The 12,795-nt window shown below is 33.4% G+C and overlaps 2 protein-coding genes across 2 annotated transcripts; one reads left to right on the forward strand and one right to left on the reverse strand.

The window, feature by feature from the left end:
- Nucleotides 1–337: 337 nt before the first annotated feature.
- Nucleotides 338–4,620, forward strand: LOC110378733 (uncharacterized). The gene is made up of 9 exons (XM_064038658.1): nt 338–358; nt 1,105–1,323; nt 1,572–1,689; nt 2,306–2,367; nt 3,125–3,211; nt 3,291–3,461; nt 3,851–3,968; nt 4,372–4,457; nt 4,600–4,620. The coding sequence occupies exons 1-9, from the start codon at nt 338–340 to the stop codon at nt 4,618–4,620; spliced, it is 903 nt and encodes a 300-aa protein (XP_063894728.1).
- Nucleotides 4,621–4,980: 360 nt separating this feature from the next.
- On the reverse strand, nt 4,981–12,525 carry LOC110378732 (uncharacterized). Its single transcript, XM_021338117.3, has 5 exons — nt 12,084–12,525; nt 11,206–11,348; nt 10,465–10,543; nt 8,827–9,036; nt 4,981–7,852 (listed from the first exon to the last, which is right to left on the reverse strand). Exons 1-5 carry the CDS (start codon nt 12,375–12,377, stop codon nt 7,757–7,759), a joined length of 822 nt encoding a protein of 273 aa, XP_021193792.3. The 5' UTR covers nt 12,378–12,525; the 3' UTR covers nt 4,981–7,756.
- Between the last annotated feature and the right edge of the window lie 270 nt (nt 12,526–12,795).

The raw sequence follows: 12,795 nt of genomic DNA on the forward strand, positions 1-12,795 counted from the left end.
CGACGATTGAATGAGTTGTTAAAGATACACTGATACATTCGGATTTGAACTGATACAAAGAGTGAGTGATCAGAACGGAAAGATATATATCTTTTTTATCTATCACTCCTGAGTTACCCATCTCTACTCTTCTCCTTTAGCCGGCTGTTCCATATTTTCTTTTTTTATCCTTTTTCAATTTTGTAAGAGCCAGTCTAGTTATATTGTCATGCAAATTTTGTTAGTTTGTCTTGTTTGACATTAATATAACTTTTAGCGGCAGGACGCTCTAAGGTCCTTGCATCTGGAATTCACAACAATAAAGAAACATACATAGAGAAGTATAAATTATTCACCGATGCATACTGTAAACATCAATGTATGTAACATTGTATTGACGTCAATAGATATCCAGCGATATTTATCTGATGCTAGAGGAAGTTTCAGATAACTATAGGCATAATTACGAGCAAACGGATCGTGACTAATGTTACGGAAATAGGTATCTGCATCTATGTATAGTGCAGATTATACATAACACTAATTAAGTAACCATAATTATACAAAAAATATAGCTGTAGTTATAATTAATTGTGAGGAAACTTAATGGTTTTATAATTTTATTTTATACACCAGAGGCGACAGTCATCGGGAATGGTCTCATCATCTCACCGGCCTCACAACGGTCTCTAATCTAGGACCTCTATCTAATAAAGCTATCTAATCTATGTTTTATTTCCTGCCTAAACAACAATAGCACCCAAAAAATTTGAGGCCAACTTCAAACCTGGATGGCTTTAACGAGAGCTGACCAGCCCTTTAATAAATTGATAGGCATTGCAGGATCATTAAACTTTACATACCGTTGGTTGCTAACAATAATTATAATGATAACTATCAAATCCATCTACCCCAATGGATTTCAATACATTACTTGTTTCACGCAGTAATTTATTTTTAATGAGTTTAGAGCAACAAATCACTATAAAAGGTTTGTCCAACAATTTGGGAATAAACTAACGTTTAGCGACTCCGTGGCAATGATTTTCCGTTTTTTGTTGTGTTTGTGTTTAATTGGATTTTATGGGGCTCATGTAAGTTAATATTTAGGCACAACGCAAATAGGTGTTTTACTTACTTTTGTTTTACTTATTTATTGTTTTACTTATTTATCAGGCTAGAACCGAACACGAAATTAAAGAATGGCTGTTCCGCGAAGGCGTCGCTTGTAATAAAGACTTTCCTATAACTCCGGATGAGATGATGATGCTGAAAGACAACAAATTACCTGATTCTACGAACGCTAAATGTTTGATTGCTTGTATTTTTAAGAAAACTGGTATGGTAAGTACTTACAAACTTATAAATTGTGTCTGTTTTGTAGATATTTTTTCGGCAAAATAATGTTTCTTCAAGACGAAAATAAGTATTAATGGCGTGAAGAACGAACCTAAGTCGTTGTGTCTGAATGTTGCTAATACAAACATCATGTATGAGTGGATTAAAATTGAAACGATCATTTTCCTTTTGTTGAAGAAAAAAAATTAAGTATTTTAAAAGACCAGAGGTCTATATTTTGGTTTATATTGTAGATCGACAGCAAAGGAATGTTCGATCCAGATAAATCAATAGCAATGACCGAAAAAGATTTCGCTGATAACCCGGAAAAATTGGCAACCTCCAAGAAGCTTATGGAAGCCTGCAGGGGCGGTAAGATACGGAAATATAGACTAGAAAAAAATCTACATTAACTTTTTCCTAACCTGTTCTATCCCACTGCTGGGCAAAGGCCTTACCATATCGTCTCCACACCTCGCTATCGTTTCGTACACTGCATAACTACTATTTCAGTAAAATTCTTCAGCTGACAAAACTAGTATGCTCTACCTATAGGTTTTCATACCTATGTAATTATTTTTTGTAGTAAACGAACAAGCAGTTGCCGATGGGGAGAAAGGCTGCGATCGAGCGAAACTTCTGTTTAAATGCATCATTGATTCTTCATCTAAGGTAACTAACTAAATTAAAATTTTAATTATTTTTGTAGTGTGCTTCCAAAGACATTACACACGTACTTTTCATCAGAAGAGTAACTATGTAGGTCTGCGCAGAAATAATTGGGCAAACATTTACCTATTTATTTTTTCCATAATTTCAGTTGGGTATCAAGCTGCCTTAACTTCAAGGGAAAGAAAATGCTCCACATGAATAAATTGTAAGACAAATCGTAGAAAATAAGAAATGAAATAAGTTGTTAAAGAACCTATAAATGGTTTTATTTTTATTCATTCCCAAATCTTGCCTATCCACATTATCACCTTCCTAGACTTCCAAACTTTGTTCGGGTTGTCTTCCAGTCTAACTGGATGTAGCTTAGAATGTACTAGTGTACTATTGTGGATAAACGGCCTATCTGACATCCTCCACCTAGTTAAAATCAAAATCAAAATCAAAAGTCATTTATTCAAAGTAGGCTGAAAATCAGCACTTTTTGAACGTCAAATCTACAAAAGACAGCCCCCAAAACGCCCGCCCTTCACCACTTCCTATGTGTTTTTGCTGGGAAGAAGAAGTGGTGGAACAAACTCCCCAGCAACTAAACTCAAAAGACGTTACTCGAATTTCAGAGGTAGCTATTCAACATACCACATGTAGGTACATACCTATGATTCATATTTTTACACGGTCTGAGATTTAATATTGAAACATCAATATAACATACAAGTTGTTTTCCCGCGGTTTACTCGCGTCCCGTGGAAGCTACTAACAACACCAGGATAAAAATTAGCCTTCCTCCATAAGTGAGCTATCTAACTCAGAAATAAAGTCTTAAGTTGGTGCACTTATAGGTATCTGAGATTAGCGTAAACAAGCAAACAAACTCTTCAGCTTTATAATATTAGTAGGTAATTAGGTATGTACATAGTTTTTTTTTGTAGGGCGCTTAATTATCTGCCCATTTTATGTATTTAGGATATCATTACCTATTCAGACCATAGTAGAACAAAATGGCACTTAGGTAATTACCTACAAACGCAACCACTATCATACAGGTATCTCAATTACGAATTTAATAGATTTTGGATAATAGTAATCTATACATAATGATTCTAGTCTATTATAAAAAGAGAACCTATGTTTTTAGGAACAGTGTGTGACCTACAGCAGCTTACTGAAAATGTTTTACCGTTTTCTATTATGTTTTTATTTCATCGAATTTTATGGAACTCATGTAAGTTTACAAACCTTTTATTATAAAAAAACATAGGTACTCTAGAAAATTTTCGAACTAAATTCAATTGTTCTCGAAGGCTGGCAGAACTGATTCCGAAATCAAAGAATGGTTCTTTCGAGAAGGCGCGGCATGCAACAACGAACATCCCATAACTGCTGAAGAAATGATGATGTTGAAAGAAAACAAATTACCCGACTCTCCTAACGCTAAATGTATGGTTGCTTGCATTTTCAAGAAAACTGGTATGGTAAGTTTTACCAATTTTAAATTTAAATTAATCTACGCTTTTTAATTTTTAGCGATATTATAGGATGTAAAAATAAATTCAAAAACCACTGGACCAATGTCTATAAGGGTCAATTCCCACTGAAAGAGCAGCGGCCGGCAGCGGCCGGCAGCTGCTCTTTCAGTACCTAATTGAATTGACCCTAAAAGGTATTTTCAGCAATAGACCCAGGCTACATTACAATGCTGGTTGTTTCAGTCTAGAAACGGAAAGTAATTCCTAGGGAAACGGATGAACAAAAAAAATTAGATATAAAACAAACAGCATCAGCCCATTTGCTTAATTTCAGCTTCATTTTTCCCTATTTCTTGTTAGTAAATATACCTATTTCATGCCCTTTGTACTTGTAGATGGACAGCAAGGGTATGTACGACGCAGCAACTACGATATCAATGATGGAAAAGGACTACGCAGACAATAAGGAAAAGCTGGAGAGTTCCAAGAAACTTTTGGAATCCTGCAAGAATGGTAAGCATCAACATTCTACTTCGCCGAAAGAAAGCTTGTAGCTGGCGATGATCTGCCAGCGCCATTTATCGGCCACGGGCCATTCTGAAAACAGTTAAGCAAGCAGATTAAAGCTAATGTAACTGTTGTTAGAATGGACCACCGTCAAAAACCGCCGGTAGTCTCGGCTTTCTTTCTGTATACACCCTCAGCCCTCTTGTACTCTTACGGTTTTTCAAAGCGATCGTCAGGGTTATGTATATGGATCTCTATGGAAGCTTGTATAGTGCTTCCATACAAACGGCGAATTTACGGTGGATTTTGAAAAACCGTGTGTGTACAAGAGGCCTATGTCAAAAAGCCTGAATAGAATATTCAAGAATATATCATAAAACCATAGTAATATTGTTCGTTTTTGTTTCAGTGAACGATCAAGCTGTTACCGATGGCGATAAAGGCTGTGACCGATCCGTGTTTATATTTAAATGTTTGACAGAAACTGCTGCTAAGGTGCGATGTTATGTTTAACTACTTACATATATCTACGTATTTTTTTTAATAATAAATATGTAATGGTAGCAAGTGATATATTTACATCTGTGTACATAAGTAGTGTTGCTGTCTAAATTAAATATTATCTTTTTTGTTACAGATGGGTATCGAACTACCATAACTGAACTAAGTGTTACAGTTTATGCTCCACATAATAATATAAGAGACCTTAAAAATAAAAATATACAATAAAATTACATGAGTGAGCAATAATAATTTTAATTATTCATTAACCTTAGAAAACATTTTAAACAACAGGGGACTCTAAAATATAAATACAAAATATCTATTATTATGCCCGGTTCTTAAGATATTATGACGTGTTAAATGTTACAGATATCACATGATCCAAATAAAGAAAAACTACACACAAAGTAGAAATAACAATTTTTCTAGGACGTCAGAACCGTCCCAAAATTATTAAGTTCATCAGAACTGAGACAAAACTGTTGTCGAATAAGTTAGTTGATTATTTAAGTAGATTCATACAAAGTTGAATTATTTCGACAACATTAGATTTAAAGGTTGAATCACATCTGTCTGACAAACTATAATAACATTTCTTCTGTTTAATAAATCGGTGTAAATAGCACTTCAAAATCCTGTCCAAACCCTAATCGCTTGTAAAATCTACAATTTATATCAATTTACAATTTCTATACTACATTCGAGATGATCCCAATCTTTTCTTCGTTCTGAAAAATTCGATAATCACGTACCTAACCTTATTTATGAAATCTTGACACTAGAAGATTAGTATGTCTTTTTGTCATTTTGAAAACATTGAAATAAGACAACCGCACGCTATGATACGCGTAATTCTAAATTTTCATGATTAATTGGCCAATCCCAATTCTACAATTTGTTCATACTTCTTCAGGTGTAGCCGTACATCATTATTATAATTTATCCTAACCAGTAACGCATTAATGCTCAATCCTTCTCCGTGTGAGAGGAGGCCTGTGCCCAGCAGTGGGACGATAAAAAGGCTGTAACAGTAACAGTAACAGTAAGGCATTCCAGAGATTCACCGATTCATTATTAGACTGGCATAGATAATGCCAAAAACTGTCCTTATTCAAGATGTTCAAATTCAACATAAGTAATATAATATTTGCACTTGAACATAATATTATGACAACGTATTTTTTTAGTACCCAGTATATTTCACGATAATCTTGATACTTTTGGAAATTTACTTATTTAAAAAACAAATTCAATGTATTTAAAAATTGTAGGAGTTTAAACTGTAAGATATGTAATGTGTTACGGAACTGTTGATTATGACAGAGTATACTAATTAATACATTAGCTAATATTTATATTATAACATTAAACATTAAAACACCAATTGTATATTGTATAGCTAGCTGATTTACAAATAGAGGTTACATTTTTATTATGAAATTTACAACTGCATTCTATACAAACCTATGATTTTGAGTTGAATTATATATTTATGAAATGGTATACAGCATGCGTTGATATTTATTACCAGTGATCGTGAAAAACTTAACAAGCGTTGTGTAAAATAGTGCGTAGTGAAACTAACAATGACTAGTGCTTATAATTATGCATTCATTCACTCGAGGGCTGAAGCAGACTAACTACTTTTAGCGGTGACATTTACTGATTTTATATTCGAATTTATTCGAGTTTATTCACGTTTATTCGAGTTTATTCCAGTTTATTCAAGTTTGATATTCGATATTGAGCGCTGTTGACAAGCCAAGTCGCATAAAGCAACAATCGTAGATAAGCTAAATGTAGCAAGTTTGTTTTAGCCCTAAACCATCTTATTTAACCGATTACAAACAGTTCCAGCAATATATTTGATTACATATTTGTTGTGTACTATTATATTATGCAAATAATACATTTGTGCAACAGGAAATTGGTGATTATCATGAATATAAATATAGTCTCGAAGATTCACATATGAGTTCGTAATGTTATTTATTCGAATTCCGTATAGAAATATAAACTAAGATTTTATTCAGTTAGTGACAATACAAATGATGATATATTATATAGCTACATTATTAATATAATATTCAACAAAATAAGATTTTAGAAAGAGTAAGAGAAGTATGAAAATATTATATATTTGGTCGAAATATTTTTGGAGATTCGAAAAATCAGTATCGAAATGTTACAGTAATTAGATATGCTTTTGCATAAAATACATAGGAAAATATGCTGCGTAGATACATTGCCGATCAGCGCAGAGGCTACATTTATTTAGCTATTTTAATATTTTTTGTATTATGTATATTCATCAGGTGTAAAGTTGTATAAAAAGCAAGAATTCGGCAAGATGCCACGCAGCCAAAAATACACGTAGGTGAAACGGTAGATAATATTACCTGCTCTTCTCTGCTTCTCTGCTCTTATCATAATATTGTATATGATTTGAAAGTATACATAAAATTAAACTAATTTTGGACTAAATTGGCACAATCGAAATACTTAAAATGTCAGAAAAGATAACGTGGAAGATTTTTGTTTAATGTTGGAAGAGATTCTATACTAAATCATATGAGAAAATTAAATTATTTTATATAAATATACTGAAAACAATGATCAATAGCAGCACATATAGAACATATTGTATGGCAAGTATCATACTCGTCACTAGCTTCATGCCAATGCAGATATAAAAATATATTTAAATTACAAGTCATCAACATCCATTACAATAAATAGGCCTGCAGTACTTGAACCAACCACAACTGCCTCTTAAAAATATATATCGATGTGCACATATTTTCAAGTAAAACACGATTTACTTAAAATATTCTACATTTAACAATGCGACACTACTAGAAATATGTGTTCACAAAAGCCTTATTATGCATTTATTATGGAAATATATGTAAGATTATTATGATTCATATGGAGATTATTCAGACAGTATTGCACGTCTAATTTCAGAAATATTATATTTTAATATAATTATCTACTACACAGAGAAAGTTCTTGAAAATTCGCTTGAATTGTCTGTTTAAAATAATGACTGAATTGCTAAACAGTCACACTACAGTCAGCTATAATAACATTTGCGCTGAATAAAAAAAAAGTGAAATAAATATCATTCGAGTTTTAATTTGAAAGGAGGTAACATCTTAGTCTATGCACACGCAAATGTGACTACAGCTGAGCGTAAAGAAAAAGAAATATTTAAATGAAGAACACAGTCAGATTGTCTATTCCACAAAGACGAGGTAACCTTCAGAGAGGTCTTCGTCTCCCTGATGTTAAATGCTGTCGTAGCTGTTAGGGTCGGGTGACACGGTGGGGCCGGCGCCTCTCGCGGGCAACTTGCAGCCGTTGCACATGAACACCCAACCATCCTGGAATTAAGTAATCAAAAATCAAAAGGATTTACCAAAAATTTTTTTAAGAAAAACTACATTTTTTATTTCTAAAGGTGCCTTCTATTTTAACCTTTAGTGCACTATTTTTTGGGGGTTCTTGTTTAAATAAATAAATAATACATGTGTAATTTCCGGGTTTGATAAAAAGAACATAATCTGCTAACTATACCAAATAAACAAAATTCTTTTAATAATTAATTTTAATAGAAACAGAAACCAAAAAGTGTGGATTTAAATAAATTGAATACATAATATAATGTATCTTCATAGCTCTCGCATTATTTTGCATGCATTCACTCAGACGCAATTTAGCCACGTGTAAACAATCTATTTTGAGACAATGCAATAATCAACCATTACTTGTAGTTTTATTGCTAGCCGCATTACTAATTCTGTCATTGTCCACTACACACATACATGAACCGTAGATTTGTTGATAAAGAAGTAAGTTGTTTGTATTTCCCCCACTGGGTAAACCACACTGGGGCCCCACTGGGCCACTAGGGTAAATTTGCCGGGGTACGGGATTCTTCGATAGTTACGCGGCCCTGGTACACAAAGGACTTAGAAGCAACATGGTGGGTTTTAATTACTAACCACCTTATTATAAAACGTGGTTTATTAAAATAATAAAGAAGTACCCGCTTTAGTAATACTAAAGCGGGTACTTCTTTATTATTTTATTGTCCACTAGGATATTGGATTAGTCCACTAACTTAGTTCGGGTCGGTGGTTTAAACCTGGTACAAAAGATGGTACTTTTTTAAAACCAAGTTTTATAATAATTAGGTTGTAAGACTTGTAAGAGGCTGCCACTCCCTTACGCTGCACCCACAGCAAATACAAAAAAAAGTTGTTTTGTATTTAAATGAACATTTTCAGAGTATGTTTTTTTGGTACAATTAAATACAAAAAAGCAAATAAGTTTTTCTTTTTAGGACGTTACTTACCTTGACAAGGTTGGGCAACTCCGACCAGAAAGCAAGATTGGGTATAACTTCAACGCCTGTCGCTCCCATCAGGAACTTCTTAGTGCAGATTCCAAGAACCAGATAGAAGACGACAAACGAAAAGAATATGATCAAGAGTGTGGATCCAAATGACCTTCCCGCTACTTCGATTTGTTTCAGACAGGCATCTCTTGAATAGAACGCTAGCACCTAAAAAGACATAAAACATGATTAAAGATATATTAAGGTACGTGTTGAGTTCTAGCTGCCGGCTGCAACTACTGATTGCACATGCAACTGCATGCAGTCGGCCGCAACTGCACTACTGGTTTCTATGTATTTACAGGAAACCATTTTGGATCTGTATCTATATGTTGGATATCTTACATATCAGCAAGAATTAAAATGTATCTTTACAGCAAAATGGTAATAAATAATAGGAGGCAAACGGTTATTTAGTACGATATGTACCATCAGGCCCCTCTTCTCCACTGGGCACTATGGGCTGTGCTATGGGCACGTGCCCAGGGCCCCGCGATCGAATGGGGCCCCCTAATTCCTGCCAGATTACCAAATGATAACCGATATTTAGGTATTACCGAAAAACATTAATTTTGAAAAATCTGATGATAATGACCTAGTACAATACCTACGCTTATTAGATTTAGATTGCCGCATGCGCATAGCTATACCTTATACAAAATAGCTTGAACTTTTTGACAGATGGGTTGGTGATGGGAAACAGAAAATATCTATTGGTGTAAAAAATATGTGGCTGTATGTATGTTTTGAACTATTCAAAATAAATTAATTCATTCATCGATCAATTTTATTGCAGTGGACATAAAAACATTGGGTAGGTAATAGACCATTGTTTTCAGTTTTTCTAATTAAATTTTACTTTGAAGCAATAAAAACCACTTAAGACCTTTGGAAAGTGCTCGAGCCTTTAACAGGTACTTTTGTTTTTGGCCAAATGCTAACTGAAAATATTTGGTTGACTGGAATTTTAAAATTTTTTATGATCCCTAAAGTGTCCTGCTGTTAATTAACCTTTTACTTGTTAATACAAAACAGCAGTAAAAAGAAATGATGGATACATAAATATGCTAAAATTGACAAAATACTTGCTACTATAGTCTGTTTTTTAATCTCGTAGACTAAATTGACACTTGCAAAATGTCAAACTTTCTAATAATTTTGCAAGCTCTGTGGTGCAGTGTTGTACTTACGATACCGGTTCGTTGAATCGTAACTTTTTACAATAAGTCATCCTGAAATAATGGGCTTATCCTTGATGATTACGCATGGCTTTGCGTGGTCAGATATCCGTGGCAGTTTGTAGCACGTCGTACAGCCATGTGTACGTACGTGAATTTTAAATATAAAACTTTGAATGAATATTAAATTCGTCTATTATAGATAAAAAGTTACGATTCAACGAACCGGTATCGTAAGTACAACACTGCACCACAGAGCTAGCAAAATTATTAGAAAGTTTGACATTTTGCAAGTGTCAATTTAGTCTACGAGATTAAAAAACAGACTATAATTGGACATTCAAAGTGACCTTGTCAAACCACATGTTTTTAATGAGTATAATTACTTAATTATAATGAGCAAACAAAAACGACTTACAATTTTATCTGGTTCCGTTAATGAATACACTTGTAGCCTGTTGTCTGTCTCAGCACACTGCAATAGTACTATCGTTTCACTGTAATTATAAAAAAAATCTTTAATCTTTCTATTAAAACACCCTTTGTATTGAGCATACAGACAGTACATAATATTTTGTATCTATATAAGTAATAGCAAACAGTGAAACACTGTTCTTTTTATCTGAAAACCAGTAGAATTAGATAAGAATGCTCTCCAATTCACCTACAACTTTATGTCTTTATGGAGCTCCTTGAATATGTACTTGGATGTTGTAATACATTGGTACTTAGATGTTGAAATACTCACTGGGTTTTGCTTAAATATTAGTCATATTAGTTGCATAATATACTGAAGTTTTTATTTTTAATGTACAGTTTGTGTTATTTACACTATCTGTGCATTAGTTTAACTCAAACAAATCTATATTTACATAAAAAAGAAAGTTAATCTAATAAAGGGCGTTGAAAAGTCTTCACCACTGTCATAGTTGCATATATGCATTAAAAAAAACTAAGCATATGCTATAGCATATCATCGTCTTAGAATGAAAACCTCGGAAATGCATTTATTCTCAATATTTTTTTATTGCATTTCTTGGAAGATAATTGCAAAAAACATCCTATACTGATCTTCATCCTGAAAAGTTGTCTCTTACACTTCGGTGCCGATATGCATAGTTTTTTTTAATGAATGTGTAATGAATGGAAGTGTACTTACGATGGGCCATTGGGATATATGATAGAGTTTCCTTGATCAGAGAAATTTGATATATTAGTCCTGCCCATGAAGTTGTATGCACCATCATCAAGTGTATACGTCTTGTTTGTTAACAAACTCATTGTGTATACATGGCGACAGATCTGCAATATAACATATTTTGGTAATAATGTTAATTTAAAATCTGTTAATCAGTAATGGTTCTTGAGATTTCCCTTTACACTTCATACAAATATACATATCTAGTTTAGGCTGGTTAGTTTTTACTGAGGTGTTATTTATGTAGGAGTAAGAAGTATCTAATTTTATGCTTATCCTACTTGAGCCTATATTTGTATGTGTATTAGTAATACTTGGCAAAACATTTCTGTTGATTGATAAGATACCAAGCTGAAAGTTTTTACTTTCAAATGTCAATTGTTTACTAATACCAATTCAATATACCTATGTATTCGTCGAAATTATACTTCCTGTATTAAGTTGAAATAAAGATTGTCTTTGCAAAATAGATTGTATAATATAATAGATAAAAATGTTGCAGCCAGGATATTGTAAAATGTTGAATACATAAATAATGAGGGATTATAATTTAAAACAAACTATCTAAAAACTAAGCAGCATACCATGTTGAAACATTTGGCTTCATTAAAATAAGATTATGTATTGATTACGCATTTTTTATGGTAAAACTGGTTTCGTCAATGTCTCTCTGTAAACACGTTTTGATAATAGGTAACGTACAGAATGAGGCCCATGCCGAAATTCATTGAGGTGGGTGTCTAACTTTAAAGTAGACAATAAAGTTAGATTTACCCTTTTAATAAGAACACAGTCAAAGGCAATAGTAGGCTAATATCATTACCGAAACTTAAACTTACCGACAAAGGTGATGTGCAGGTATTTTGTGGCCCAACTTGGCTAACGTTCATGCTAACATCGTAACAAGGATGATAGAAATAGGTACTCATTTCATACTGCGAACCATTCATCCTGACTGCAAATACATCCGCTGTATAAAACTCCGCTGAAATTGCGGGCGTGAGGTCGATTCCGGTGCCATTTGAAAAGACACATGAACACGGGGTCTTCTGTACACAAGTGTCTGCATTTGTGAAAGATGATGAGCAAGTCAAATAAATCACCACAAAACTAAAAATATGTAACAAGCCCATGGTTATAATGGAAATTATTCACTTAAAACGTAAAACTTTCCGTGTAGACTATTTCATTTCACTCTTTGTGTACGAATTACGACGATATATTTATTACCCAATCACAATCAACAAAATATGAAGATAATACAGCTGCTGGCTGTCGAATGAATAACTTTTTAAATTACTTGTAACATAGTCTTTTCATCTTTTCAAATACACCTTACCGGGTCTGTTTGTTATAATGATCATGATCTTCAGAGAGTCAAAAGTAGCTGGCAACACTTTTATGAACTCCAGTCCAGTCTGTCAATGTCCAATCAGGGTTTTCTAAAATGGCAATCCACGAGGTGGCAGCACCGAGTCGTCAGGTCCAATAACTGTCAAAGTGCTCTTTACTATGAATAGTGAACGATTTTAGTGTTTTTTTTTATTTTAT

Source organism: Helicoverpa armigera, chromosome 16, assembly GCF_030705265.1.
Source record: "Helicoverpa armigera isolate CAAS_96S chromosome 16, ASM3070526v1, whole genome shotgun sequence".
Classification (NCBI taxonomy): Eukaryota; Metazoa; Arthropoda; class Insecta; order Lepidoptera; family Noctuidae; genus Helicoverpa; species Helicoverpa armigera.

What these genes read in the sequence shown, in the direction of transcription:
- LOC110378732 (XM_021338117.3), bottom strand. Translation starts at nt 12,377, where the DNA reads ATGGGCTTGTTACATATTTTTAGTTTTGTGGTGATTTATTTGACTTGC. An exon ending in CCTGCACATCACCTTTGTCG is followed by an intron (nt 11,349 to 12,083) that starts GTAAGTTTAAGT and finishes GTTATATTGCAG; the next exon opens with ATCTGTCGCCATGTATACAC. An exon ending in AGTTGCCCAACCTTGTCAAG is followed by an intron (nt 7,853 to 8,826) that starts GTAAGTAACGTC and finishes ACTTAATTCCAG; the next exon opens with GATGGTTGGGTGTTCATGTG.
- LOC110378733 (XM_064038658.1), top strand. Translation starts at nt 338, where the DNA reads ATGCATACTGTAAACATCAAT. An exon ending in TTTTTAAGAAAACTGGTATG is followed by an intron (nt 1,324 to 1,571) that starts GTAAGTACTTAC and finishes TTTATATTGTAG; the next exon opens with ATCGACAGCAAAGGAATGTT. An exon ending in GTAGCTTAGAATGTACTAGT is followed by an intron (nt 2,368 to 3,124) that starts GTACTATTGTGG and finishes CTATGTTTTTAG; the next exon opens with GAACAGTGTGTGACCTACAG.